The sequence below is a fragment of the Falco naumanni genome, chromosome 8 (genome assembly GCF_017639655.2).
Source record: "Falco naumanni isolate bFalNau1 chromosome 8, bFalNau1.pat, whole genome shotgun sequence".
Lineage (NCBI taxonomy): Eukaryota > Metazoa > Chordata > Aves > Falconiformes > Falconidae > Falco > Falco naumanni.
In genome coordinates, this window is record NC_054061.1 from 3,653,716 (window position 1) to 3,680,882 (window position 27,167).

At 43.3% G+C, this 27,167-nt stretch overlaps 2 protein-coding genes across 3 annotated transcripts; both read left to right on the forward strand.

The window, feature by feature from the left end:
* Positions 1 to 4,970: 4,970 nt before the first annotated feature.
* Positions 4,971 to 17,543, forward strand: C8H5orf24 (chromosome 8 C5orf24 homolog). 2 transcript variants are annotated; one of them, XM_040603829.1, is made up of 3 exons: positions 4,971 to 5,101; positions 12,846 to 13,275; positions 15,148 to 17,543. In XM_040603829.1, exons 2-3 carry the CDS (start codon positions 12,849 to 12,851, stop codon positions 15,186 to 15,188), a joined length of 468 nt encoding a protein of 155 aa, XP_040459763.1. In that variant the 5' UTR covers positions 4,971 to 5,101; positions 12,846 to 12,848; the 3' UTR covers positions 15,189 to 17,543. The 2 variants fall into 2 exon arrangements, with proteins under 2 accessions (XP_040459763.1, XP_040459762.1); XM_040603828.1 differs by having other exon boundaries at positions 12,846 to 17,543.
* Positions 17,544 to 22,851: 5,308 nt separating this feature from the next.
* On the forward strand, positions 22,852 to 25,950 carry TXNDC15 (thioredoxin domain containing 15). Its single transcript, XM_040603325.1, has 5 exons — positions 22,852 to 23,080; positions 23,199 to 23,638; positions 24,187 to 24,350; positions 24,555 to 24,685; positions 25,529 to 25,950. Exons 1-5 carry the CDS (start codon positions 22,867 to 22,869, stop codon positions 25,723 to 25,725), a joined length of 1,146 nt encoding a protein of 381 aa, XP_040459259.1. The 5' UTR covers positions 22,852 to 22,866; the 3' UTR covers positions 25,726 to 25,950.
* The last annotated feature ends 1,217 nt before the right edge of the window (positions 25,951 to 27,167 follow it).

Consider the following 27,167-nt stretch of genomic DNA (forward strand, 5'->3'; position numbering starts at 1 on the left):
AAAGAAAAAATAGTGGAAAGAAGTGGAAAATAAAAGCTCGGAGAAGACACAATTAAGTAATGAAAAATGTTATATTTAGTTCTTTCCAAGTGTGTCCATGGATACAGACAAGGTCTTTATAAACATCACAGTTTGGGTGCTTTCCAGGGAATCTTCCCTGTACTGATCCCTTTTGGTCACCAGTTGTTGGAAGAGCTCAGGGATGCTGTATTTTTTTTACTTTTTTTTTTAATACTTGTCAGCAGAGCTTGTTCTGTTTCTGCCCAAGCTGATACACTACCAGCTTTCTAGGTTGCCTTATGCTTTCAGTGCTTGAGTAAACAGTGGTATTTTGGGTGGATAAGTGATACAGGTATTTGATACAGGATCATGAATGAGTTTTTGCTTGCACGTCGCAGTAATGCAATGTAGTCGCCACGCAGCGGTGGTGGTGAGGGGTGATACTCTGGGGCTGTTGCCGTTCTCAGGGAACGGGATATTGGTGCTTCCAGGTGGCAGTGAAGTAGGAGAGGACTGCTTTGTAGGTGAAGATCTGTGATCTGGAAGAGATGGTGAACCCAGGGAGCGGCTGGAGGCAGAGAAGGGGAGCCCTGTGCCACCATTTCCCATGGCAGCCTCCAACCACTGCCTGTGGTCCTGGCCCCAGCAGGTCTGCACCAGTGAGGGGAGGGAGAGAGCAAGTCTCAGTGGCAGCCCTGCCAGCTCCCTTGCTCTCCATGTACGTGGCCCACCAAAGATGCAAACAAAAAAATATTCCTCACCACATTGTGAAGGGTACTAAGGACATCTCGTCTACCACAGTGGTGGCTGTTTGCATGTGAGAGCTGATGGAGCACAAGAAGCTGCTCTGTATGCACGCTGAGTGGGTGAATAGGTAGAGGTTCTGCTCCACACCCTAGCCAGAATAACAGGAGAGGAGGACTAAATCCAGTGTTCTGGGTGGGAAACAAAAATTCACAGCAGATGAAAAATGTGTGCAGTCACAGTTCAGAATTTTGTACTACCCTAACTTTATATTGCACGTCGTTGCCACCCTTTGTTTTGTTAAATAGTTTAAGGCTTACTTTACATGTTAGTCTTTATGCTGTAAAAGTTGTAATCAAAATGTAATGAGTGTAGATCACAGCCTGGCATGTTCCGTAGCTGTTCCCTGTCCTGGTTGCTTGAGATTTTACTTGTACAATTAAAGCAGTGCAGTCTATTTAATGTACATTTGGCTGCTAATTTAATAAAAGATTCTGAGGCTCAAAGTGCCATCTCTAGGAGCTTTTCTCACTCATGTCTTCCAAGTGGAATACAAAGAAGTAAAGATTATTTGTTTAAGCAATTTTAGCTTTGCTAAAATTCTGCGATTGTAATAGCTGAATACAAAACAAACACCAAAGATAGGATTTGGGATTTTCATAAAATAAGAAAAAGATTGCTGGTTTCTTAGGGGGAGCGAGCACACTGTGCTATTTCAGTCCTTCAGACATGTTCATATTAATAAGAAACGGCGGTTACTGCAGCAAAGCCAGTGACAGAGTTAGAGAGACAGGTACGTGTATCTGTGAGGATGCAGCCTGTGTAGCGTGGCAGAATTAAGAGTTTAGATTTCTGCCATGGACGCATTGGTGGTGCGTTGCTGAACACCTCTATTAAGAGAGCCTTCTCTGAACTGGCCTCAGTAGGCCGGTGGGGTGGTTCTCTGTGTCAGTGTGAAACCAGCCCTTGCACAAGCCTGCTCGCAGGGAGCTGCTTGTGAAGGTCGTGCGCAGCCCCTTTGCGTTCTCTGAGCGTGAGCACTGGGCCCTGTGTGCGCGTTCTGGCCTCCTCACGTGACGCTCGAGGAATGCACTTTCCTTTGATTATTTTTCTTGACCCAGATCTCTTCCAAATATGGTCTCAGCTTAAACAAGTTTGTGTTCTTAGAGCTTGGCGTTTGCAGAAGAAATTCTGGCTTCCAGCTAACCGGCTGTAGGGGGGGAGTGGAGGCAGAGAGCAACCTAAAAATGTAAAGATAAAAGGCACGCAGCTGGACTCAAACTTATCCCAAAATGTACATTTTGTAAAATGTTTATATAGTGCTAGGGAGGAAGATTTGTTTTCATAATTTTAGCTACAGTGGAAACAATTGAAATAAATGACCATTAGTCTGAGTGATTGCCACCCAAACATTGCTTCTTTGAGACACTTCTCATCTGAAACAAATTTAAATATTTTTCTTTAGTCGAACTCAGAGATACAAAATTGTCAAGCTGGCCAGCATAAGCAGAGGTAAATGAATTAGTATCTCAGAACTAAGTAGTTCTAGTGAGCTAAGAAATTGTTAATAACCTACTGTGGAGTCAGCGTATGATTCTTAAGTTATTTTATACTTTGGCCATTCTAAGTACCAAGTTCATCATCACAAACACGTTTCTCAGAACAATAAATACCACTGGGCATCCGTTGTGAAACTACCCGCTGAGCAAGGAAAACATTACACTTAATGAAAATCCTTGATCTTAACTAAAACCTACGTTTCCTCCACCAGTGCATGTCAGCAAGCAAATGAATTTGTAGAAGTTATCAGCTCCAGCAATTCACAGTTAAATAGGCAGAAGGTTGCGGCAGTTACGGTTCTGAACTCCCCCAGCTTGCTCAGCATGCTGCGTAGCTGAGGACCAGGGAGAAGCTCCTGTGCTGGCAGGAGGAGGAACTTGTGCTTTTAGGCCCTTCCTCTCCTTTAAAATTTGGATCCTCCAGTGAGATCTCCAGTAAGGGAGGAAGGGAATGGGACTTTGTGGTCCAGATGTAGAAGAGGGCAGCATTTCATTGCATCTTTTACTTTACAGATTAATTAATGTAATCATTTGCTACTGCTAGTGATGGCAGTCCTTTAGAAGAAGAAGAGGAAACAGATTCACAGCCTGAATAACAGCTGTGCTTCAGGCCCTGGGGAGCTTTCACAAAATAAGATAGTCACAGACCTATTTATTTTTTGTTCTGTTCCTCTTTTTATTAGCGCAGCGTACAGATGAGGAAACCGGACCCTGTTCCTACCAGATTATTTGAGCACTGTGGGCACAAGAGCTGGCTCATCTGGCGTGGGTCTGCCCGGAGCACGATACAGAGCGCTCGCGCGGCAGTGCCTTCACAGAGGCACGTCCAGCTCCAAGGCCAAATGTTCAGATCTTGCTCTTTCACAGCTTCTTGGGATGGAACCTGTCACTGCTTCACATTACAAGTTTGCTCCTCTGTACTATCTGACTGCTTCTGCGTTCTGTTGCGATCACGGTTTCTTCTAGATAAATCAGGGGCCTGAGCCCAGCCTGACTTCTGTCACCTTCCAGGCTGATATTAAAAGGAAAATACCAGGGTACCAAACAGGTATTGAACTCTACTGCTTTTGATTGGCAGTAGCGTTTCCAACAAGAATTAAAAACAGCATAAAGATGAGGTTTGTAAATAAACTGAATCATTTGCTAAATTAAGCTAAATAAATGCTGCCTTTCCCTGCTGCTTTTTTATATTGCAAGTGAAGATTCCTGCATGCGTTAGGAAGCACTGGCAAAAAACTGAACCATCATCTTGGCAGGATGTTTCACAGCAATTTTTGGCCTGAAGAGCTCCAAGTATTGTAGAAATGGAGTATCACGGGGTTGGAGTATAGCAGTCAGCTCCCCAAACAACAGCAGGAGAGGAAAATATTTAGAAAAACAGAGTTAGCTATTTGTAAAAGCTGTGGGTTCTTTTGAGCCTGGTCCTTTGTGTTTTTGTTTTCTAAGACCTCATCTAAAATCTTTCAGACTCTCTCATATGTCGGTCATTTAAGAACTTACATGCTCATACAGACCCTGTGATTTGAAGGTGTATGTGCTACTGTCTATCGATGGCCCAAACCAGAGGAAGGTTTGGGTGAATATACAGTGGCACTGTTTCTGTTACGGTCATTAACAAATGTGGATAAAAAATTCTGTTGGTCATAGCCCACCACAGAGTGGGCTGTCACATTGTTTCTCTGAAAATGACCTTGACAGCAAGAGGTTAGATGGTGAAAAGCCCTAGGCACTTAAAATTCCAGTTTCTATGGGATCTGTTTTGAAATAGTTGAAGTTGCTATTGCCACTCAAAGGTATAAAGTCTTGTTTATAGTGAAGTGCCATTGCAATACTAAACTCTTGAGACCATAGATGGATGAAACAGGGCAAAATATTTAATAATCAACAGCACTTCATTGCAGCTGGTGCTGTAAGATGCCAGTGGAGTGGCTAATGGTACGTGGACTCGACCCTGCAAGAGTTACGTTGGAAATGACTGCCTTCCTCAATGCGAAGCCAGCGGTGAAAAAGAACTCACCCAATACATTATTTTAATGCAGTCCTAAAGCTTGGCTATTCTATAATGGATTACAACACGTGTATTTTTGGAACAGAATATACCACACTCCTCCCTTCAAATAAAAGTAATGGGAACACCAGGAATCCTAAATCAGCTTCCATGAATGTGCTTAACCATTTACAGTATTTAAAATATACAGGACATGTTCCATGGCTTCTTTTACTATAAAGTCCATAATTTATCCTTAGGAGCCAGATGCAAAGACGAACATGAATAACGCTACTCGTGGTGAAGAACTAGAATGAGAGCTCAGTGCAGGCACTCCCCTGCCTCGTCACAGGCTCAGGGTGATGGGGAAGGCCTGCCTGCACTCAAGGCCACTGCACGCCATTGCAGCTGGCCTCGCAGCCTGCCCGGCGGCCCTGCCTCATCCCGTGTGGGCAAGCACGGTGCCGCCGGGGGGGAGGCCGGACTCGCCTGGCCCCTCGCCTCTCCCTGCTCGCCTCGCACCTCGGCCGCCCGCCCGCCGCCTCCCTTCCCGCCCGCAGGACAAAATGGCGGCGGGTGCTCGACACTGAGCGCCCGGGAGGCGGGAGGAGCGCCCCGCCGGCCCCGCCCCGCGCACGCTCGCAGCGCGCCCCCGCGGCGCGGCCCCGCTCGGGAGCGCGCCCCGCCCTCCCGCCCGCCCGCGCCCGCCGCAGCGCCGCTCCCTGCAGCTGCCCGGCGGGGTGTGGGGGAGGCGGCCGCTCGCTCCCGCCCGCCTGTCCGCCGCCCTGCAAGGCCGCCCCGATCCCCTCAGGTAGGTGCGGGCCGGGCCTGCGCCCCCCGGTCCCTTCTCCGCGCCGTGGAAGGCGGCGGGCGGGCAAGATGGAGACGCGGCCGGCGGGGGAGGGGAGGGGAGCGGAGCGCAGCGCAGCGGGGCCGTTCCGCTCCCCTCCCCCGCCGGCCGCCTCCAGCCCCCGCCGCTGAGGGGAATCCCCCGGCCCCCGTACGGAGGGCCCCGGCGGCGCGCCGTTCCGCGGTGCGGGAGCCCGGCCCCGCAGGGCCGCGGGAGGGGAGCTGCGCCATCGCCGCCCCGTCCTGCTGCCCCCTCGCCCGGGCGGGGTGCGCCGGGCCCTGTGTGCTGCTGCCCGCGCAGGGCAGGTGACACGCGAGGCGAGCCCCTGCGCAGCGACCCGGGCGCGGGGACGGCAGCTGGGGCGGCGGGCCGGGGCAGGAGGGAGCCGCGCCGCCGCTTTGTCCCTTCAGCTGGCCCTCGGCCTCCTCAGGTGGAGCTGGGGCCTCCTGCGCCCCGGCCTGGTCTCGCTGCGCGCTCGGGAATTACTAATTCCCTCCAGCACCCGCAGCTCTCCTGCGTGGGGATAGTGTATGTGCAGTGCTTCTACTCAGAACGTATTTCCATTAGTGTGGGGGATTTGCATGCATGCGTGCCGTCCATGGGGGTGTTTCCGTAACATACCTAAGTAGCGCGTGCCTTCTGTCGTGTCAGGGTACCCGGGTAGCCCCCGATACGTTCCTGCTGTGCCTCTGCCTTCTGGCATGCCGCATGCAAGCCGTGTATGTTCTTGCGGGTAGTTACAGATAGTTTAGTACATCCTTATTTGTGCGTAGACCTTCTGGGGTAATTAATTAATTAGTTAACAGTTGCACCTTTAATTTGCACGCATTTCTCACTGGGTATCTCTCTGAAGAAAGTAGCAGTTATTTTGATCCACGTGGGTTTTTTTATTTTTGCAAAATGACAGAGTAGGAGGTGCACTCAGTTAATAAATTTCTTAAATTATGGTTTATTTCTATGTCAGTCTTCAGATGCCGCAGTTTCTCTTACAACTTTTTGTGTGTGTGTGTGTATATATCCTTCAGGTTTTAGTTGCAACCTTAAACAAAATAAAGTCCCACTTGTTTATCTGTTGACTGTATCGAAGAGATTCAACAAGTGGACTTTGTCTTTCTGCAGTCTAGCATAAGTACGCTGTAGTGGCTGTGTTTGGGTGTGTTGACAGGTGTCTGGAGCCTTTTGCACTAGGCCTGTCACAGAAACCACCGTGGAAGCACACATCAGGAAGATGACGTTTGATCCATCTCTTAAGCTTTAAAATCTTTTTGTGGGAGGAGGTTAGGGAAAGAGGAGAGGGTAGGTGAGATCACCCACTGAGATGAATGAGTACCTCTTACTTCTCTGAGCTATTGTTCTAGACTACCATGAGGTCTGTTCCCTGGGGAGAAGAGCAGGTGGGCGAGAACACCCACGGAGATGAATAAGCATCTCCAGCTCCTCAAAGCCATTGTTCAAGGCTATGGCGAGGTCTGCTCCTGTTTACTTGGGAATAGCTCCTTGAGGTGAATGGACAATTCACAAACACTAATAATCCTTTCTTTATAAAGATCTACTTGTACCTGCTCCATCATTCATATGCATATTGAGATTGCCTTGAAGTTTGGTAATTACAGAACCACAGAATAATCAGGGTGCAGTTTCACAACCTTACTCTTCTAAGCCAGTCTGTCTGGCCTGATGGCTGCCCCATCCCCAGATGTGAGGGTTTTTCACCAGCCTCCATTTACTGTGTTCTGTTTGGGACTTGTCATACCCTTCAGTCAGGTCTTCTAAGTTCATTAAGTTGTCCAAGTCATCTTTTCGAGGTCTGATTAGTTTTTTAAGTAACTACGACCGGGGGGTAGTGGGTCAGTGGCAGCCAGTGGGTAACATGGTTTAGGCTGACCTGGGACCTCAGTCTGTCTCTGTGGTTCTAATGGAAATGCGTGTTTCCATTCCTCCTGCCTCAATGCCAGCCAGCTGTTGCTTTCGCTTTCTTATTGGTTTAGTTTTCACCTGGGTCAGTTCCCTGTTGCTAGCTTGTCCTGCTCTTGCACAATTGTTGGCACAAGGAGTGGGAATGTAGGAGAAGAGGAAAGGGCAAGATTGTCCCTATGAGAAAAAGATGCAGATTCAGAGTGGTTTCTATTGATTATGAAACCAAACTATCAGTGGAACTTGAGGTGCACAGTTAATTAAATGGTTGATGTGATCTTCCTGAATTTTTGTGAAGCTGTCTTAACCCTTTCAAGTGTTCTGTTTCTTATCATCACATGGTTCTACGATCTTATTTCTGGGGTGGGAAGAAGTCTGCTGACGTTCTTGCCGATGTTAACATCTAGTGAAACTCAGCCCTTGGATATGACTAACTTGTTTTTTAAGGTTAGAAAGCCTAACAATTACTTGTTTGCCTGGTTTTGCAGTCAAATAATGAACAATCCCTAAAATTCACGTTTTACTTGACACTTAACCCAGCTAGGGCCTGACAGTGTCTAATCTTTGTGAGAGCAGTGCTCATTTCTGTCTTTAATACAAGGCTTGTGCGTAGGCTTTGGAGAGCGCTGTTTCTCCAAGGGTGTCTGAGTCAAAAGGCCTGAACTCCCGGAGGCACAGAGATGCACCCAAGTTGCAGCTCTGGTAAGAAGCAGGAGTCGCAGCCCCATTGCGAGAGGAGGCTCCCCCTCCACCCAGCACGTCAGGGGAAGAGGAATTTGAAGGGGGTGGATATTTCAGCTCCAAATATAACTTCCGTCACGTAAGAAAGTGACCTGGGTCACCAGGGAAAGGACCAGACTTGTATGTTCTTGTGTTGTTTGGGGAGCTCTATAGGGTTTTTTGCACTAAGAACAATTGAGAAAGAAACTTGTTTTCAAAATTGTTGTCTCTTTGGTTTGTAGTCTCATGTTGTCATGTAACAGCTCTGGTGAGTCACTACTGTAAAGAAATTGTTTCTTATGTTTTAGGCTGGTTTTAATATAGTTTACCTAGTGTCAAATGATGAGAAAAATCATATTATGCAATCAGCTGCAGAAAGTGCTTAATAAGCACAGTCTGGAGAAACTTAGCTTCAGAAGTAGATAAGATTTCAAAGGTGGGTTCAGGTCTAACACTGTATGTTGTGCCACTGATAGGACTTCATATTTTAAAGTATTTACATTTATGGGAATACTCAAGGTAAGGTGCAACATTGTGAAAACAAGCATTTGGAAGCTTTTAAAAATTGGGTAAGGCCCTACTTTGGCAAGAGTTAATGTGTAGAAAAGGAGCTGACAGTAAAAAGGACACTTGAAAAACATTTACACTGATATAATTGGGGTTTTTTTAACTGAGTGATGAAAGTATTTCTCACACCCACCATGCTAAGAGGGAGAGCAGAACCACTACCATATCTCTGTTGCAGTCCTGAAAGGGAAAATGCCCCTGCTGCTGCTTAAACTTCCCCCTGCAAAGAAAATGAGCTCTTTGGTATTCCCCAGGGCCTGCAGCCCCTGCGCCGTCGTGCATGGCATAGAGCGTTCTTTATGCAGGATCTTGAACAGAGCCGGTCCTGTGCTCCACTCCAATGGTTTTAATTGGTAGAAATGACGTTCAGAGTACTAGTGCAGAAATAATACTTGTAGCTGCTTGTGTTTTTAAGTAGTGTGTCACATACTTTGTGTTGGATGATGATGAAAATGTACTGCTGCAGCCTCCTGCAGCTGCATTAATACTGTTGCAACTACTCCAAGCTCAGCAGTGAAAAACTTAAGAAAAATGAGTGGGTTTTATATACTAACTCTCATTAAAAGTACAATTGTCCTTGTTGGCAATAGGAGATTACATTTCCTGGTATTTGTTGTTTGAAAAGCTATAATATGGGTAATGTTTTTATTTAAGCTATAATATATATAGAAGCAAACATCAAACTTGTCTCTGAAATAAAAAAAAAAAATCTTAGTGGCAGCTTCATACGTTGTGTATTGACAGATGGGTAGCCTGGCTGTTATTGGGGCAAATTGAAAACTTTAAACTCGCCTCGCTAGTGCTAAAGCAGGTTAAATTTGCAGGAGAGTGGCAGTGCAGCAGTACTATAAAAGGAGGGGGTTGTTGCCCTGTTCAGAAGTGCCTCCACAGCAAGGCTTTGTGGGTCCTGGATGGATGGTCCTTTTTCGTTCTTTATTTCTATCAGTGGTAGAGCTTCTGTGCTTTGTCGGGAAGCTCTAATGCTGCCTCTCTTTTCCCAAAGCTACCTTATCCAGTTGTCTCATCCCTTCCCCAGCATTTGTATAGAAATAAATTGCCATATCAGAAAGGATCCGTACAGAAAATCCTCTGCAGCACTTTCAGTAAAAATCTTTTTGAAATACAACAAAATTTCATTACCACAATGCCTCAACTATTCATTTACACAGAAACATTCAACCAGTGACTTGAATCAGTTTAAAAGCTGATTTAAATAAACTGTTGCAAATAACTTTTATGTGTCTATTTACAGATTTAAAACAATTAAGTTCTATTTTGCTGGAAACTTTTCTGTTTGTTTAAGAATGCTTGCACACAAAGTTGTATGTGTTTGGCTATGCAGTTTAGCTAGAGTGCGATTTTTTTATTTTTTTTTTAAATTGGCATAGCTTTGCATTTTATCCCAATTCTCATTTATAATGTATATCTCCTTGTCAAGAAACCTTCTTCCACTCTACTGATAGACTCGCTACATTCTTTTATTCCCCACTGTAATGTGAACGAAGTAAAATTTTGTCGGAGATGTCCATGTTAGGGTAACTAAGCTTGATTACAGATTTCCTTTTTGAAACTTTTCAAAAAAAGTCTTAAATAAAAAGCACAGAATATGAACCTTGGCTTCTACTTGAAATTTTCATGGTTTGATGAAGGACGGGGAGGGGGGAGAGGCCACATTTAAAAAAAAAAAACCCATTGGCAGTCTTCCACCAAGACTGTGTGGGGTTTTTTTAAGCTTCCTCTTGTAAGAAATTTTAAACAGTTCCTGTACAGTCTTTCTTCTTTCATCAGTTACAGTGACACTGGCTGTAGCCAGGTGGAAGGTAAACTAGCATCAGCCAGGTTTTGTACGTAAAGTTAGTGTTTGTCAAGAGGTCTCAGAGATATTACAGTAGGCACAAACCACATGCATATGATGATGAAGCTCCAACATTTGGCAGTTGCAGCAGGATATATTCACTGTCTAGGAGTACCTGTGATGGTTCTCCCCAGGAAAGATGGATGGTGTCTGTAGGGAAAAATCCCCCTGACTAATGAGGAGAAAAAGCAGAGAATAGCAATGTAACACAGACAGAAACAAGTCTAAGTGGTGGCTGTCTTTTGAAAAACACCAGGGCCCCCCAGTTTATTTAGTGCCTTCTCGCTGCTCTGGTGTGTTCCTCGGATACTGGGCAGCTGAACTGATCCTTCTTTGTGGCAGTCAAGCTTGGAGCGGCTTTTTGGGGCTGAAGCCAGTATTCCTACATTTAAAGTGAGTACCAAGACAAGAATGCTGCTAACCATGCCAAGTGTCCTCTAGTGTATCAACAAACAGATGAATAGCCTTTCAAAGCTGCTGGGCTTATTCTCTCGGCAGCAAAAGTACATGATCAGAAAGCTTATGTTTGCAGTTACATATCATGAAAAATCTCCAGTATTTTTTGTGATGTTGTGGGCCCCGTTCTAGTGGGGTTAGAGGAAGGTAACATATTCTTTGACTGCTAACTGTAGAAAACCTTAAGCTTCCTTTTTATGGCTGCACAGAGAAGTCTGTCTGGTCTCCTAACCAGTAGCTTGCTTACTTTATTCTTTGGTAAGTGCAGGGTTGCTAATTATTCTTAGTTATTTTGTTTGCTAGTCAACACCTGCAATAATAGTGGTTTCACATTTGTTCTACTGTACCCCATTCAACACACCAGAACTGTAGCACTCAGATAATCTCTGCTAGAACCTAATATTTAAGCTACATTATTATCATAATTTCACTGTTTGACATAAAACCATATTCATATATTTGCACAAGAGTAATGCATACACTGTAATGCACATTTGACAAGCCAGGGTAAACTGGGTATTACAGCAAGGAGTGTAGCCATTGTAATTAGAAGAAAAGGGCACTGGGGTTTACACCTGGGTAAACAGATAGTCTCTGCTCTGTGCTTTCTCTCTGGCTGGGAGGAGACGTTCGTAACTGCCGAACAAATTCAGTAATCAATGGTGGACTTTAAATTGGGTTGCTGTAGATGATATTGAAGAGCTACTGCATGGAAAATATTATAAATCTTCCAGACCTAATCTACTAGAGAAATTTACCACAGGTAGAAATACTTGGTGTCCTAAGCATGACTGCAGGGTGTAGAAATACTCTGATGTGCCACATACTGATTGGCTTAATCTTGTCTTCATCATGGCTAAATATTATTATCTTAAACCTCAGTATTTGCAGCATCTTTAAGTTGCGGAACCAATATAGCTGAATGGGTGAAAATAATAGTATTGCTCCTTGAGTGCTTTGGTAGCTTCTCATAGTAGTTGCCACTAGTAGGAAATCTGAGGCAGTATCTGTGCAGTTGGTATTTAGAAGCATTAATACTAAAAGGTTTTTAAATACCAGTAATATTGTTAATTGTTGTGATTCTACCCCAGTACGTATGCTGCAGGGCATTGATAGGATGGATATAATCATAACCAATTTACTTAGAAATAGCTGCTTGTCATTACGCATGGTGACCATATGTGGTTTCTAGCAGCTGGCCGTCAGTTTGTCCGTTGAAACTGGGGTTAGCCTGCAGTAACATGCAGGTGAGAGTCACCTTTCTGCTGTCCTGAAGATAGAGCTTTCATTCTTGTTTAAACAAGTAAACCTCTGTAAACAGAGCACAGCTCAAGTTGTTTTTGTCTTAACAAAAAAAGCAGGCTATATAAAACACTTGTTGACTTCGATGAGCCATGTTTGTTTTCCAGAAGATTTGGAGATGTGTGATAACATGCACGTGCACGGCTGTAATGGGAGTCGTGGTGTTTTTCCCAAAGTTGTTATCTCAGAGTTGGCATTACCACCAGTTTGTACCTGCTCTTTGAACTAGGACAGCAGTGGCATTTCTGCAATCCAGCATCTTGTACTTCATAGTAGATACGTTTCATACCTCTGCTTTCCCAACTATGGCACCGTTGTCTCTGCTGAATGCCTTCCCCATTGCTTTCTTCACATTAATTTTGACAAGAAATGACAAAACTGATTAGTGTTTTATTAATTTGCTGCAGTTGAAAAAAAAATATCTTTAGGAGCCTGTATCTACTAAATCAAGAGAGTGATACTGTATTTTTCCTTGGCTCACAGGTGATGGGTTAATCGTACAACTAGAACAGCTAGAATTTAGATGAGATTCAGTTAGAAAGGTTTTGAAATTGCGGTGGGTAAGTAGATATTGTATAGTTTGGTTGCTGAAATGCTTTCATTCAGTTCTTTAACTTACTTCTTCCCCAATTATACCTACCTGAATAATACATGGTTTAAATAGTAATTTTTAATCGGGTGTAAAGGTTACTGCACAGAACCTTAAGTGAAAGCTTAATAAAACTAATTTTTAAAAGTAATTTACTGACATCAATACTGTTTACTAAAAATAGACAAAGTTGTTGGGACTAATTTTAAGAACAGCGGTAGCCTTTGAAAGATTCTCACTTGTGGAACACTGCAGTATTTTTATATATATTGATGCATATTTGTCTCTCTTATTTTTGGTAGAAAATGATGCACCCTGTTGCCAGCAGTAATACAGCTTTCTGTGGGACTGGCAAGAGTTCTTGCCTTAACGAAGACAATGTGAGAGCTGCTGATCAGTTTGACTTGTATGCCACACAGCAGAGTAAATACAGCCACGCAGTCAGCCACAAACCAATTGCATGCCAGAGACAAGATGCATTGAACGAATCGCACTTGCAGACCACAAGTGGCAGGAATATAGAGACAAAAGACGAACTAAAGAAAAAGAAAAACCTCAACCGATCCGGTAAACGTGGAAGGCCATCAGGGACCACAAAATCAGCAGGGTACCGAACCAGCACAGGTCGACCCCTGGGGACCACCAAAGCAGCTGGATTTAAGACAAGTCCAGGCAGACCCTTGGGTACAACTAAAGCAGCAGGATACAAAGTCAGCCCAGGCAGACCTCCAGGTAGCATTAAAGCTCTATCACGGCTTGCAAATCTAAGTTATACTTGTGGCAGTGCAGCTTTTCCCTATCCTATGGTGCATAACAGAGGAGTACATGCTGTTGGTGAAACCAGTAGCAAAATCAAACAGCCTAATGAATGAGAGGAGGGAATTAGTAACTCCTTACTAATCCGCTTTACGCTGAATTTTGGCATGTTTCTTGCATTTTGTTGTAGTGTTTGCCTAAGTCTGAGTTTCTAGATCTTATTCAAATAATGCCATAGCCTTCGGGTGCAACTCAGTAACTTCTAAGGTAATGTTGAGAAGGCACTGGTTTAAAGGGGGTTTTGTTGGTTTTAAATAATAATTTAGAAGAAAGTCTGAAGTGATGCATTATGCCTTGGTGTCAATATTTAAGTAATGTCCACGTCCCTAGTTTAACCTTCAATTTCTGGTAAATCCACTTGTGTGGTTATGCGTTAAATAATTGAAATAAGGAGGACAGAATTAGCTGGCTGTTGGTTCATGATGTGGCCTATCCCACAATAAGGAACTTAGCCAGGTGAGTTCTTACTCGGTAAGAAAAATTGATAAAGAAAGCAGCAAGCTACTTTTTCCACTTCTGCAGGAGCTTCTCCAGACCTCAAATAGATATTTAAACTTCAAAAAACCCCAAACAAATCCACCCAACCTTTTTCCAAAGTGCTGATTTCAGGTGGCTTTTGTTTCTGGAGTTAAGCATTAAGTCAATATCAACTAATGCTCAAAAAATATTTTTGAAAATATTAAAGAAAACTGAGATTTGTACAGCATGTTACAGCTTCACAGCGCCTTATTAATACAAGCTAATTTGCCTTTAGGTGATAGCTGTTCTTTTAGTTATGCTGTTACAGGATTCTGCTGTGTAATTTTGAAATGCCTAATACTACATATACCAAACCACAAATAGTTCTTTGAAATCTGAAATATTTTATAAGAAATTAAGTACTTTTCATTCTAGTTACGCACTTGGTTAATATTAAACAGTATGTTCTTAAACCTGTAAATAGCTATTTACACTGTTTTTTGCCTTTAAAATCTGTGCTTAGGTGGCAACAGTTTAATAGCTTTTAAAGTATTAATCTATAATGTTTACAAATTAAACTTTTTAAATAGACACTGTTGCCAAGTTTTCAGACTTAGTTTTGCTGGGTATTCCTGGAAATACCGTTATTTCGTTGTTTGACACTTATATTTAAGTTATGGAAGCTTATATATCTACCAAAGGACACCATTTTCATGATTTATAAAAGCAAACTGTATAGCTGATGCAAACAGGATGCAGTTTACTGCACTGCTAGAGCCCAGATACAAAGTAATTCATCTATGCATGCAAGCTGAAAAAAAACGTTGGTTAACTACAAATACCTTTCTTGACTCAAACTAAAACCTTCCCTCCTTCCAAAAGAAATGTTCCATTTTTCAACTGGGTGTGTTTAATTTTTTTTTAAGTGTGAGAGTGTGAGTGTGTGTGTAAAATACTTTCATCTAGACTTAAAATAATCAGTCCTCAATGTTGCATATTGTTTGTTCTAAATTTACTTTACTGGAATTAAAGCTTTTTTTTTTTTCCTTCATCTGGAAGAAAGTTTATGTTTAAAGTTGTTTCACATATAAGTGACTTTATGATAAATTTGTAGTTTCAAATATCTGGGGAGGGGGAATATCTAGAGTTTGCAGATCTGGGGGAGCAGAAAAATTTGGGTTAATTGAGCCTGTGCTGAATGAGTAATGATGCTGATAATTTTTGTTAACCTATATGCTATTCTGGCCTGCTGTCATTTTGATGAGACCTCTTGATTTCAGTGATGACAACTTAAGAAACAGATGTCATGTTTCATACCTTTTTTATCAGGAAAAAAGCAGCAAGCCTTCAGGTGTTCCAGTGATGCCTAACACATATTGAGCTGGACTTTATGCTGTACTTTACAATAGGTGTGTTGAATTGTTTTGGGGGAACTGTGTATGCACTGGCAACTAAGACAATGAACCTCAACTATACTGGATGGCTCCTTAGTCGATAGATGAACTAATGGCAGCTAAACTGCTACTAAAAAAATAGTGTCTTCATGCTGAAGCTATGAAATCCAGTTATATGTTCTGTTCCTCAACAAACTCGCAAGTCTGAAATTTAGCAGTCTTTCTCAGAACGATGTAACTTCTGACACACACAAAACGCTAACATGAGTTAATTCACCCTCAGGATCTGTGTTGTATTGGCTGTTTTTAATCAGATGATTTTTCAACAAAAAGACTGCTTTAAGTTCTTTCCTGAACTCAGCTGGGAAAGCAGTCCTCTTCAGCTGAATGTAGTAACTGCAGGAGTGTCACATCTCGCTGGCAAGGAACGAGTTGCATGTCACCACTGTACCTTGGAGAAACTCCACTTCTTACCTCCGCCTGTTTATGCTGTTCGCTCCTGTTCCATTTCTCACTTGTGCATCTACTCAATGGTGCTGTGCTGTGTGTCAGGAGATAATGCAGATGTATTGCTGTTCTGCTAGTATAATGAATTTTGTATTCAAGTATGCTGATGAAATAATGAAATCATCTAAGCAATTTCTGTTCATTACAGTGTTTATTAATTATATCAGATGGAATATAATCCCAGTAAAACCCAATTAATGTTGTCAATTGTGAAATGATGAGCATAAAGTAGAAAAGTGTTCAGAGAGCCTGTAATGGGCTGCTCGGCGCTCTAGATTTAGCAAGGAGACCAGAAGTGCACTGCTGGGCATTTCCTAATTCTGCTTTGTTTTATATCTGACTATAGTTTACTGGTGCCGTGCAGTGAGGGGAAGATGGAAGTTGTTAAGAGATTCAAAGTGAACTAGGAATGGAATTTTCAACTACTTCTGCTTTTCCTGTGTATTACCTGCAGAATGCATTGTGCTTTTTTCAACACTTTTCTTTCCATGAGAAACACTGAAACAGCATGTTAATGCCTAAACTTTACTAGTACCAGTGGGAAAACTGGCCTTTTCCCCCCATAGTATGAAACATTACTTGTAAGGTAAATCGCTTATTTTATATTATATATCACAAATCAGCTATTCATAAGCTAGGATCACTGTTGTGTGTCAACACTGTTCAGAAGATCTACATGTCAAGTTTGGTTTTTAATGATTTCCTTTAAGTATCAAGTTTCTAACGTCTTATTTATACATAAATGAAGTGTATTAGCTTGCTATTATTCCTTAATGATGCTATACAAGTTCACTGTTTAATATACATATAGTAACTACTATTCAGTTTCTGATTAAATTTACTTAAACTGTAAAACCAAATAATTTTGCTACTACAAAGTCTTGCACTGGACATATTCAAGATGCTAGCACCATATTTTGGCAGAAAAAAAATCAGATACCATCAGAAGTGGCTGACTGATATCAAAGATAGTATTTTTTAAATCAGCAGTTAGCTTTGTCGTTAAAGCAATGTTCTTTATGTCTTGGATTTAGTTTAATCAAAATAACTATGTATCAAGAGCCATTAAAGATCTCTGTTCTGAATGAATATATTTTCATTTTGTCTGAAAGATCTTAAGAGTTCAGTTAGGACAAAACCAAGCCTTGTCAGTGAAAAGTGATGTGTCTGTGAAAAGAATTACTTGGAACTACAATACACAGAGTAATTCAGATGAGAATTTAACTCCCTCCCCCGTTTTTGAAGAGCTTTAAAAGGCAGAGCAATGTGAAGTCATTTGTCTGATGGTTTCATTAGCTGTGACTCTGCCATTCTTTGTTATATGTATAATAATGTTTCACGCTATCCTTAGAGTTGACAGTTAAAATGGTTGGTAACAATCATAAATACTTTGAACTGCAGACTTCATTTCTGACCACAAAAGAAGTTTATTCTTCTCTATTTTAATGCATATATTTTAACACTGCTTAAATATATTTATGACTTTAGTAGAGTTTAGATCTTTATCCTTGTGATTTTTTTTTTCAAATAGAAAAATCTGTATTCTGAAATTTGAACCACTTTTCTGATACTCTAACCTTTCATCATTTGCTTTTCCACAGGTTTACTTTGGGGGGGGAAACAATAATCTGTTAACTAACTAGTATCAGCACCCCATCCTCTGCTGTAAAAAGCCTGATTAGATACTGTGTATGTTTTTATGTCCATGAACTTGAGCTACTCGTGTGCAATTATGTGTATGGGAATGGAGTAGTGTTCATGATCTGTATTTACATCATCATATGGATGTATATTTATTAATAAAGTTAATACTTTAAAACAGAACCATTTTTCTCTGGGCTTTTTTTAATATCGTTTAAATTCTGTCTGAAGATGCCTGTTGACAACGTTAGCAGACCAATAGCCTTAGCCTTTCTTTTTTGTCAGTGAAATGCTGTTTGTTCTCCTGACATCTCAGTCATAGTTAAGCAACTCTAGCTGGCACTGAAATGTTTTGATACACCTTGTACAGATTTCACTTGAAATCCAGCGGCTTGTTTTGTTTGTCCCTTGCCTCCCTGAAGTGTAATTGAATCCGACTGCAGTAGATGGAGTGTGGTCACGCCTGTGTGGACTTCAAAATGCACACAGGATTTGTGAGAGTTGGGAGGCTGCTGTATTGTGTGATTTTTAAATTGTATACATAAGCCCACCCTTTCAGTGTACTTAGCTTTCTGAATTTTAACGTGAGATGTGTATTGCTTGTTACAGGCAAGTCCCATATATTTGAATTAAGGCAAAAAGCACGTATGAACTGCAAGGTATCAGAAAACAGATGGATGATGCTTATTTTTTAATGAATTAATAATGCTGGTATGGTAACTTAATTGTTGTTATCCTTTCACTCAAATATCAGAAGGTGGAGGAAAGGAGTCATAGCTATGTATGTATAAATAGTAAGTTGCTAACTTTATTTTTCCCCCCTCTGTTGCACATGGAAATCAATTTGAGAGTACTCATAAACTTCTCGTGGAATGGTGGTCTTATTCTGTGATGAGTAAGATTTATTTGTCCCTGTACTCTAGCAATATTCCAGTTTATCTTTGTTGGTAACGTGATGTGCATACTACCCCAACCTTTCTCTTTTTTTTTTTTTTTTTTTTCCTTTTTCTCTGCTGATGTTTTTCAATACGTTTTGATTCACAGGTCCAAAACTAGATTTTAGTGACTAAATATTCTTTATTGTCGGCGCCGGGTGTACGGGGGATCCTTCCACCAATCGTACACACCCGGAGGGGCAGATTAACTTATATTTATATAATGAAACAATGAATATTCCATTAACGCCTATACATATTCATTACCTGAACCCGCCTACCCTCGCTTCGTATGCTAATTAGCTTATCAGTCTTTCACGCTTGCGCAGATTCTTCCAAAAATTGTGGGCCGGGGTCTTTAGAATGTGGGCAGTGGTCTATGGGAGGAAGGCCGTAGGTCTTCCTCATGGTGTACTTTTCATCTTAGGTCTCAAAAGTGATGAGTTGGCAGACTTGTAGAAATCTTTCCCAGGGTTTTTACAATACCCCTCGTAATTTTACTCAAGGACATCCAGCTGTCCCGTTATCTCCTTGGTAGGGCAGCTTGCTTTGCAGATAAGGAGGACAGCTCCCCTTGCAGAGATTTGCAACTTTCTTGCCAGAACAGTCTATATGATCTTTCAGACATTTTAACCCCTTTGTCGCTATACAATTACAAGCTTATTTATGCATTAAAATGAATATTGGTTTATGAATACAAACTTGACCATATTATTTACAGCTTATTTACATCAGTTTCGGGGAAGACAGGCAGGCAGTCCTACCTACCAAAAGCTGCAATCTAGACTGCTAGGACTGCATCCATCCTCCCCTTGCTCTCCAGCACCCTCTGTTTTCTCTTCCATGTACTTTTCAAAGGCCCTGAATACATCTAGGGTTGAAACGTTTTAAATGTCAGTTGCTTTTACCTGAAAAAGGCTTCTGATGCCTTTCTTTTTTGTTGTCTATTCTGGCAATTACAAATATTTGCCTTTCAAAGTGATGGGATATGTTCAGAGCAGAGTTCGACTGCAGTCTGCTATGTTTAAAGTCAGTTCCTGGATGTGATTCCTTGAGCAAAATTATTTTTGGTTGCAATGAATCCTTAGGTATTAGATATTAACTCAGTCATAATTACAGCGTACAAGAATACGGGCTTTTCAGCTGTGTTGGAAGTTGCTTGACTGCTTCCATGGCTGCTGTGTTTTCGGCTGTGCAATGAACTGAACGATAGAAGTTGCAATGCAGTCTGTTCCCTCGATACACAGCTGGTGTGCGAGGCCAGGTGCGGTTTCTGATGACAGGACCAGTTTATGATTTATTCATGCTGACAGACCAGCAGTGTTGGGGCATCAGCTACACAAGCTGGACTTCTTGAAGGAATCTTTAGGATGGTTGTATCTTTCAATAATTTCATTTACTTGTGTGATGAGGCACCAAGGCTTGCGTTGGGGCTGGACTGGCATTTTTATGCTTTTCTATCTCCTCAGTGTGATCTCTTAAAAGTAGCACAAATAGCATGGCGTGAATTAGTGATACGATACCTATTAAATAATGTCAGCTCAACAGTGTGGTTTTGGACCAAGACAAGTGAAGATTTTTCCTGACAGTTAATCATTTAAAGCTGTAATGCCTAAACCCAAAGGAGTGACTTGCTGCCTTGCACTGCATGCTATTTTTATCAGAGTTCTGCCTGTGGCTCTGTGTTTATTTAACATTTGGGAAGGAGGTGTGGCCTGACCATACAGAATTGGCAGCCCAAAAGCTACCGTGTTCCGGAGCTGGCTCTTGCCCAGGTTCCCCGCATGGTGTAGGGATGGCAAAGGCTCCTTTTTCCCATTGGTAAAAAGATGATAAAAATACCTGCTTGTCTTGCTGGGTTGCTGGAAGGAATCATTAGTTAAAAACTTCTAACTACTTTGAAGCCAGAAAATGTTGTGGAATTCTTAAGTGTTGCTTAAATGATCTGAGGCAGATAAATCTTCCTGCCTTTCATGCTGGTTTTTTTCATACCACAAAAGCCTAGTGAAAAAACATCACAGTAACAATTGGTGCAAGTTTGATTACTTAAGAGTAGGCCTTTGAGATATGCTTAATACTAAAATGTGTATTTACTGCTTCAAGTGGTCATGTTTTTAAATAAAAACTATCAACTGCAGCCACAGTGAGCAAACAAAGATTACAAAGTCACACATCCCAAAAAGTTGCCTGCGACCTCAGTCAGTGCTCCTGACTGGAGTGCTGATTGTGTTCTCTTCTACCTCATCTTTGAGCTACTGAATACACAGAATGTCATAGCTGTGAGGGTGTTGGGATTATACATGAGGGGAAACCTTGGGCTTGGTGCAGGTCCCGGTGTTGCCTCATTGTCCCAGTCCATGTACTCGTTGCTCCTTCTCTTGCCGTGTTGCCTGCGAAGGAGATCACCCAGTGTGACTGAAATCCAGGGGAGAGGAGTCCAGCTGCAGAAATCTAAGATGCACAAACGTCCACCAAGTTCTGGTGTTTATTCAGGGGTGCAACAAAGGACTCGTATTTTGCAAATCCTCCTCTTGGCTAGGGAATGATCTGAAATTTAGCAAACAGCTTTTCTAATGTGTCCAAGATTTTTGAATAGATGCAAAACAATGTATTTTTTTCCTAGACTTTTTCCTGAAAACAGACATTTGGCATTAAAAATCAGAAAAATGCAAGCCACTGAAAAGTTTTGCAACAAAACTGGCAGGCATTGTAAGGAATGTGCCTTCTCTGCAATACATAAGCACTGGGATAGTATGTTTGTTGTGCATTAGGTATGATAAAACCTGTTTATAATTCTGGGGAGTTCCATTAATAGATTACTTGTAGTCACTAAAAAAAATAAAATAGTGTTTTGCACAAACCTTTTGATTTGTTACGGTAGGAAGGATATTATGTTAGGATTAAATCCACAGAAGTGTGTCAGATGGAGGTGTGCTGCCAGAAGGTTATCTGTTATTTTAAAGGTTTGGAGTATCGTCACCAGCATCTGAGATCTGACACCATCCAGGGCTGCAGCAGGGGAGACGCGGGACCCTGATGGCACAGAGCCGAGAGCTGGGAACCATATGCAGCCCTTGGCCACGAGAAGGAAAATTGTTCTCGAGTTGAAAATGCTGCTTTGTCCAAACTCAAAGGACAACTGGGGATCGGGCAGCTTTTTCCTGCCTAGTCTGCACCAGCTGGGATTCCATACGTGCTTTTGCTTTCAGGCTTGCTTCCTTGGTCTCTTGTCAGCTGGTCTAATTAATTATTTTCCCTCTATGTGCAAACCTAATGTTTTCTATCTTTAGGCTATTATGTCCTCTATTAATGCTTCTGCAAATTGGACTTGGAAAGAAAAAAGCACGAAAATGTGTGCTATAAGAAAGGGCAGAGTCGGAGAAGTGTCCCCTGGTAAATAAATAAGACAAAAATCCCATTTCTGTAATAAAGCTGACAGTCATCTCCATTTATATGCATGTACGGTGTTTTCCTTACTTTTTTCCAGCATGTGTCTATGGTTCATATTCTCCCTAGGTTATAATTATCACACATTTTTTGACAGATACAAATTTCTGGCCAAATCTCATGGTGCGGTGCTAGCAGCTTTAACAAAGAGTGAGGGTACCAGCACTTGAGGTACTATGTTCATTTTCAAAATGTGCCAAATAGTCCTGAAGCTTCACTATTAAACTGAAAGCAAGCAAGAACTAATTCTATGACAGGAGGAATTACTATTTCCTAAAAAGAAAAACCAAGAGAATGTATCTCGCCTTTGGCCAATATGCTGATGGACAAGAGCTTATCTTTTCCTTTAAAGCTTTACATCTATGCCTTTAGTTTGCAGGCTTTTACCCTTACACCCCAGCCAGGCTATAGGTTAAAGTTTACTTTTCATGTGCAAACAAATCCCAAGCCAGATCTGTGCTTCTCCGCAGCGGGTGGCAGCAGGCAAATCCTTCGGCGCAGAGTGGCTGTTAGGAAGTCCCGGTCCCAGCAGGCCCCTGGGGCTGCAATACCGGCTTATAACAAAACACGTTGTTGGAGCGAATTACCCTTCAATCATAACATCCTGTCAAGTCCTCGGGGTGACATTTCCCCTGGCTGCAAGAATTTTTGGCCTGAACTAATTGAAATCAACACTGAAATCCCTGCCAACCTCCAGCAGCGGCTGTGGCGCGGCGGCCTCGGCTCGGGCTGCGAGGGCGGCACGCAGGAACGCACGTGGCAGCCATGCGGGGGCTCGGCAGGGCCTGCGGCGGCGAACTCGCTGCAAACCAACCGATTTGCATTGCACGCTGGCAGGGACCGGGCCCGGGGCTGCCCTCCGGACCCGGCAGGCCTCCGACCCGCTCAGCTGAAGAGCCTCTGGGCTCCCAGAGGAGCGCGGCTGTGGGAATCGCGTCCCTGACCGGAGGCCTCTTCCCACAGCCACACCGACGGGGCGCGGAGGAGGAAAAGCGCAGGCCGGGCGAAGCTGGCCAGCCCACAGCCAGCGCACGGAGCCGGTCCCTGGGCGGCACACCCGCCCCAGCCCCGCCGTAGCCCCCACCGGCAGCTCGGCCGCGGCGCCCGCCCCGCTGCAGGACAAGATGGCAGCACGCCACGCACGCGGCCGCACGCACACACGCACGCGCGGCGGCGGCGGCGCACCGGAAGCGGAAACGGGCCAGGGCTCCGGCGGAAGTGGCCGTTGTCCGGGGAGACGCAGCGCTGCAGGGGTGGCCGGCGCCGGGGCCGGGGCTGCGCCGAAGATGTGGCGGCTGCTGCTGGCGCTGGCCTGGCTCGGTAGGGCCCTTCCTGCAGGTGAGGCCGGTGGGCTTCGGTGCTGGCGGCCGCGGTGGGCGCCAGGGGTTGAGGCGTGGGGTGCGGGGAGGCCGGGGCTGTGTCGCAGCGCGGAGCTGACATCTTCCTCCCGGCGTAGGGGCGGTGGCGGAGCAGAGCGCCGGCGGGCAGCCCCGCTCCCCCGGGGCCAGCTCCGCGCAGGGCGGCGGCGAGCCGGTGCGGTACCGGACTGCGGAGATGGCAGACGCGATGCTGGGCAGCGGGCTCCCCGCGCAGCAGGCCGTGGTGCTCTCGGTGGTGCCGGGGGAGGCGAGGGACGGCCAGGCGTCCGCCGTCACTACGGGGGCTTGCGATGCGGCGGCCGGAGGCGCTGCGTGCGGCGCTGGGAGCAGCCCCGCGGCTCCCCTCGGCCCGGCGGGCGGCCAGGGCCGGGAGCAGGCCGTGCTGGAGACGGTGCTGCCCGCGCCTGCCGAGGACTCGAACGGCACCGATAGCACCAAAGCTCCCAAAGTGAACTGCGAGGAGAGGAACACAACTGGCATCGAGCGCTTCACACTGCAGATTCTGAATGTGTCCCAGGTGAGCAGATCGCCCGGTTCACTGCTCGGTGTTGTTTTTAACACGTGAGGATGGTGGAAAATGCCCTGTCAGCACCCTGGGTTTCTTTCAGTTTGAGTTAACAAATTTCCTCATGTAACATGCTCTGTGCTAGCAAAAAGAGGCAATGTCTGGGAAGGAGGCCTTTTGTGTCATTCTGAGCAAAAAATGACGGAGATACAGTTCAGTCCACGTGCCTCTGTCTTCATCTGTGTGACTGCAGTCAACTGTCAGCTTTTGTGCTGCATGGATTAACTGTCTCTTTCTGAATTTGTTAATGGCATTTATTGTTGGTGCCTATTTCTAGCTTGTTTCTTGTAGTAGTTACGTGTGTGTAGATGTATATTTTAAAAAAAGTTAATTACATTTTTCCCTCTGTTTTAAAAAGGTTAAACAAATGTGCAGCTACTTGATCTACTTAACAAATATTGTCAAGTGTCTAATCAATTACTGAAAGATGCATTCCTATGTAGAATTTAACTCTTAAATAAGTAATTGTCTATGTTTGGTTTTCTTCTGCTTTCTCTAAGGACCTGATGGAGTTCTTAAACCCAAACAGCAGTGACTGTACGTTAGTCTTGTTCTATACACCATGGTGTCGCTTTTCTGCCAGTCTGGCACCTCATTTTAATTCTTTACCTCGAGCATTTCCAACTCTTCGCTTCCTGGCACTGGATGCATCTCAGCACAGCAGGTAACTTACACTTCCTGTGCTCTAGCATCAGTTTATTTCCGTTACCAAGCTTTGTGTTATAAAAACAGGAGTAATTTTTTTTTTTCTTATAAAGCAACTATTTACTTTAGCAAAACTGACACTTCCTGTGTCATGACTATCTTTGTTTCTTCCTCCAGTGGATTTCTTTTCATTCATGCTTTGTATTTTCTTTATGCCCACCAGTTTGTCAACTAGATTTGGAACTGTGGCTGTACCCAATATCCTCCTTTTCCAAGGTGCTAAACCTATGGCTAGATTTAATCATACAGACAGAACGCTGGAAACACTGAAAGACTTCATTTTTAATCAAACAGGTATGTGAATCAGCCCTGATGTGTCTGTAAGAAGAACAGGCTGGCTTTTAGCTCCAAACTGGGCTTTCCTCTCGCTGATGTTTGGCCTTTCAGATGAATTTCATGAAAATCCTGAGAGGACCCAATAAAGGTTTATATAATCAGTTGCTGCAGTGAGCTGGATTTCAGGGTGTGCTGAACATTGGGCTGCTGTCTCAGGAGTGGGGAGAAACAGAAAAAGTGGGGTTTAACTAGAGAGAGTGCTAGGTTTGAGCACATCTTCCTGGCCAAATATTTAATTTGGGAATAAAGGCAGATAAACCTTGGGGTCATTGCCAGTGCCATGTAAGGCTGACAGCAGCTGGGCGGTAAGATGGTTTCAATTCTTGTGCTGGAGGAGACAAAAGGAATCCAGTTACCGTGACCTAGCTGTGCACACTGTGAGCGCAGCTCCAGCACAGTCCTCCTGTGCTTCTGTAAAGAAAAATGAACCAAAAAACATATATAGGCCTACCAGGGCCTTCATTAGAGGCCAAAAATTGCTACATTTGCAGAAATACTCAAAACAACACAAACAAAAGAAACTTCACAAAAAGAAAGAAACCCACAAACTTATACAAGGCTGTGCTGTGGAGCGACAGAACAAGCCTTCTCCTATTATGAAAACACACACAAAAAATCAGTTTGGTTTTATGTAACTAAACTACACACTAGATATGTTAACACACAGGGGGCACCCTGCCAAAATTCTAAGTCTTAGTACCTGTGCCTTAGTCTGAGAACAGGGACAAAGGCTCCAAATAGAAGCAACGTCTCTGTATTTAATGTGTATTACCAGTTTTGATCAAGTGCTTCCTCTTTTAGGTATAGAAGCTAAAAGCGATGTGGCCGTGACCGAGGAAGACTGGGAAGGCCCCCTGCCCAGTGTTCTGACGAAAGGCATAGACTGGCTGCTTCTGTTTTCTTTGCTGTTTCTGGCTAGCTTTGTCATGTACGCTACTGTTCGAACGGAGAGCATTCGGTGGCTGATCCCAGGACAGGAGCACGAACATCAGGAATAATCTGAGATGCCGAAGGAGGGACGGAATTTCCCACTTCCTGGTGAAGCAAGAGTTTGTATGGACTAAAAGTACGTAGGAATGAACTGTTGAATTTGTTTGCTGTAATTTATAACCTCGACTAAAAATCTGCTTTATTTATCAGCTACTGAATCTGTAAAAAGCAAATTCATAGCAGTTTATGTGATAAGTAAACAAACATGAACTAAAAAATTATTTATTAAGCTACTCTGACTGGCTTATTTTTCATGGACTGTAATGTAAATAGGTGATGCTTTGCTCCTCTGAAGAGGTCCCTGAGCTTTGTAGATTGAGTAAGATTTTTACAGCACGTTGGCCTGTATGTGTGGCACTGCTTGGCACAGGAGCCGGGTTACTTCTGCTCTGGTAGAATCCATGGTTCATTTACAGAACACACAGGCATGTGTGCTTCCACGTGGACAATGTGGTAAACATGATAGGAATAGGATGTGTTAGCCCACACAGATCATACTCGGGTTTTGGCTGGTATATTCCTGAAATACAACATTTTAAAGGAAAACGCTGGTGAATGGTGATGTTGCTAGATTAGTTTGACAATAAAATTAACTATGGAGAAAAAGGTGTTTAAAAAAAGTAGCATACTTCAAATGAGTTATTCCATTGTATACCAGCAATAACAGTTGCGGAGCGTTATACGACAGGGTGACTGTGTCCCACCTTCGGTGCTGGGGTTGGATGCTGGTTTTCTGCTTCACTGTGCTGGAGGAGTTTTGACTTTGTGGTAGTTCTTTAAGATTTAGAATAACTTCCAAAGCTTGCCCCTTTATTTGGTATACACGACTAATTTACCACGTTTCTGTAGAACTATGTTGTGTTCATTGTCCTTACTCTTTTTTTAAAAATAAATCGGGTTTTTAGTGTAACCACTTAAGTCAGTTTCTTACAGGACTAAAACTTCTCAAGTGTGGATCATCTGCCTAAATATGCAAGACCAGTTTTGAGATTTATTTAAATTTCTGCTTACATGGTTTGCTGGTTGCATAGTCTACAGCTGAGGTTATGTAAAGAATTTAGATGGGTTTTAGTTGTAATTAGTCTGGAAGACTCTGAATAAGGCATGGGTACGTTGTGTTTTTTGGATTATGTGCTTGTGTAGCATTTATACATGGTGGAGGCTTGCCTCAGGACCCTGATGGGAAGCTTTGGAGTGCAAATTAAGATGAAAAAAATACAACCATAGGATTTCTTGTTTGACAAAGAGCTTATATCCCTGCAACATCATTCTTTGGGTGTTTTCCTGGTGGCTCTTTCTTTCCCCTTTGGAAACCTGAGGTCCTTGTGTATAAAAAGGAAACTGCGCTGAGAAAACTTTGGGATTACTGGAGATAAAGCTAGGATGTATTTTATTAATACATTGATTTTCACATTAATACACAATAGTTAATCGCTGGGATGTATTCTAT

Coding starts and splice junctions, on each gene's coding strand:
- TXNDC15 (XM_040603325.1), top strand. CDS start 22,867: ATGGCAGCACGCCACGCACGCGGCCGCACGCACACACGCACGCGCGGC. Junction 24,351..24,554: donor GATGCATCTCAGCACAGCAG/GTAACTTACACT, acceptor TATGCCCACCAG/TTTGTCAACTAGATTTGGAA. Junction 24,686..25,528: donor CTTCATTTTTAATCAAACAG/GTATGTGAATCA, acceptor TTCCTCTTTTAG/GTATAGAAGCTAAAAGCGAT.
- C8H5orf24 (XM_040603828.1), top strand. CDS start 12,849: ATGATGCACCCTGTTGCCAGCAGTAATACAGCTTTCTGTGGGACTGGC.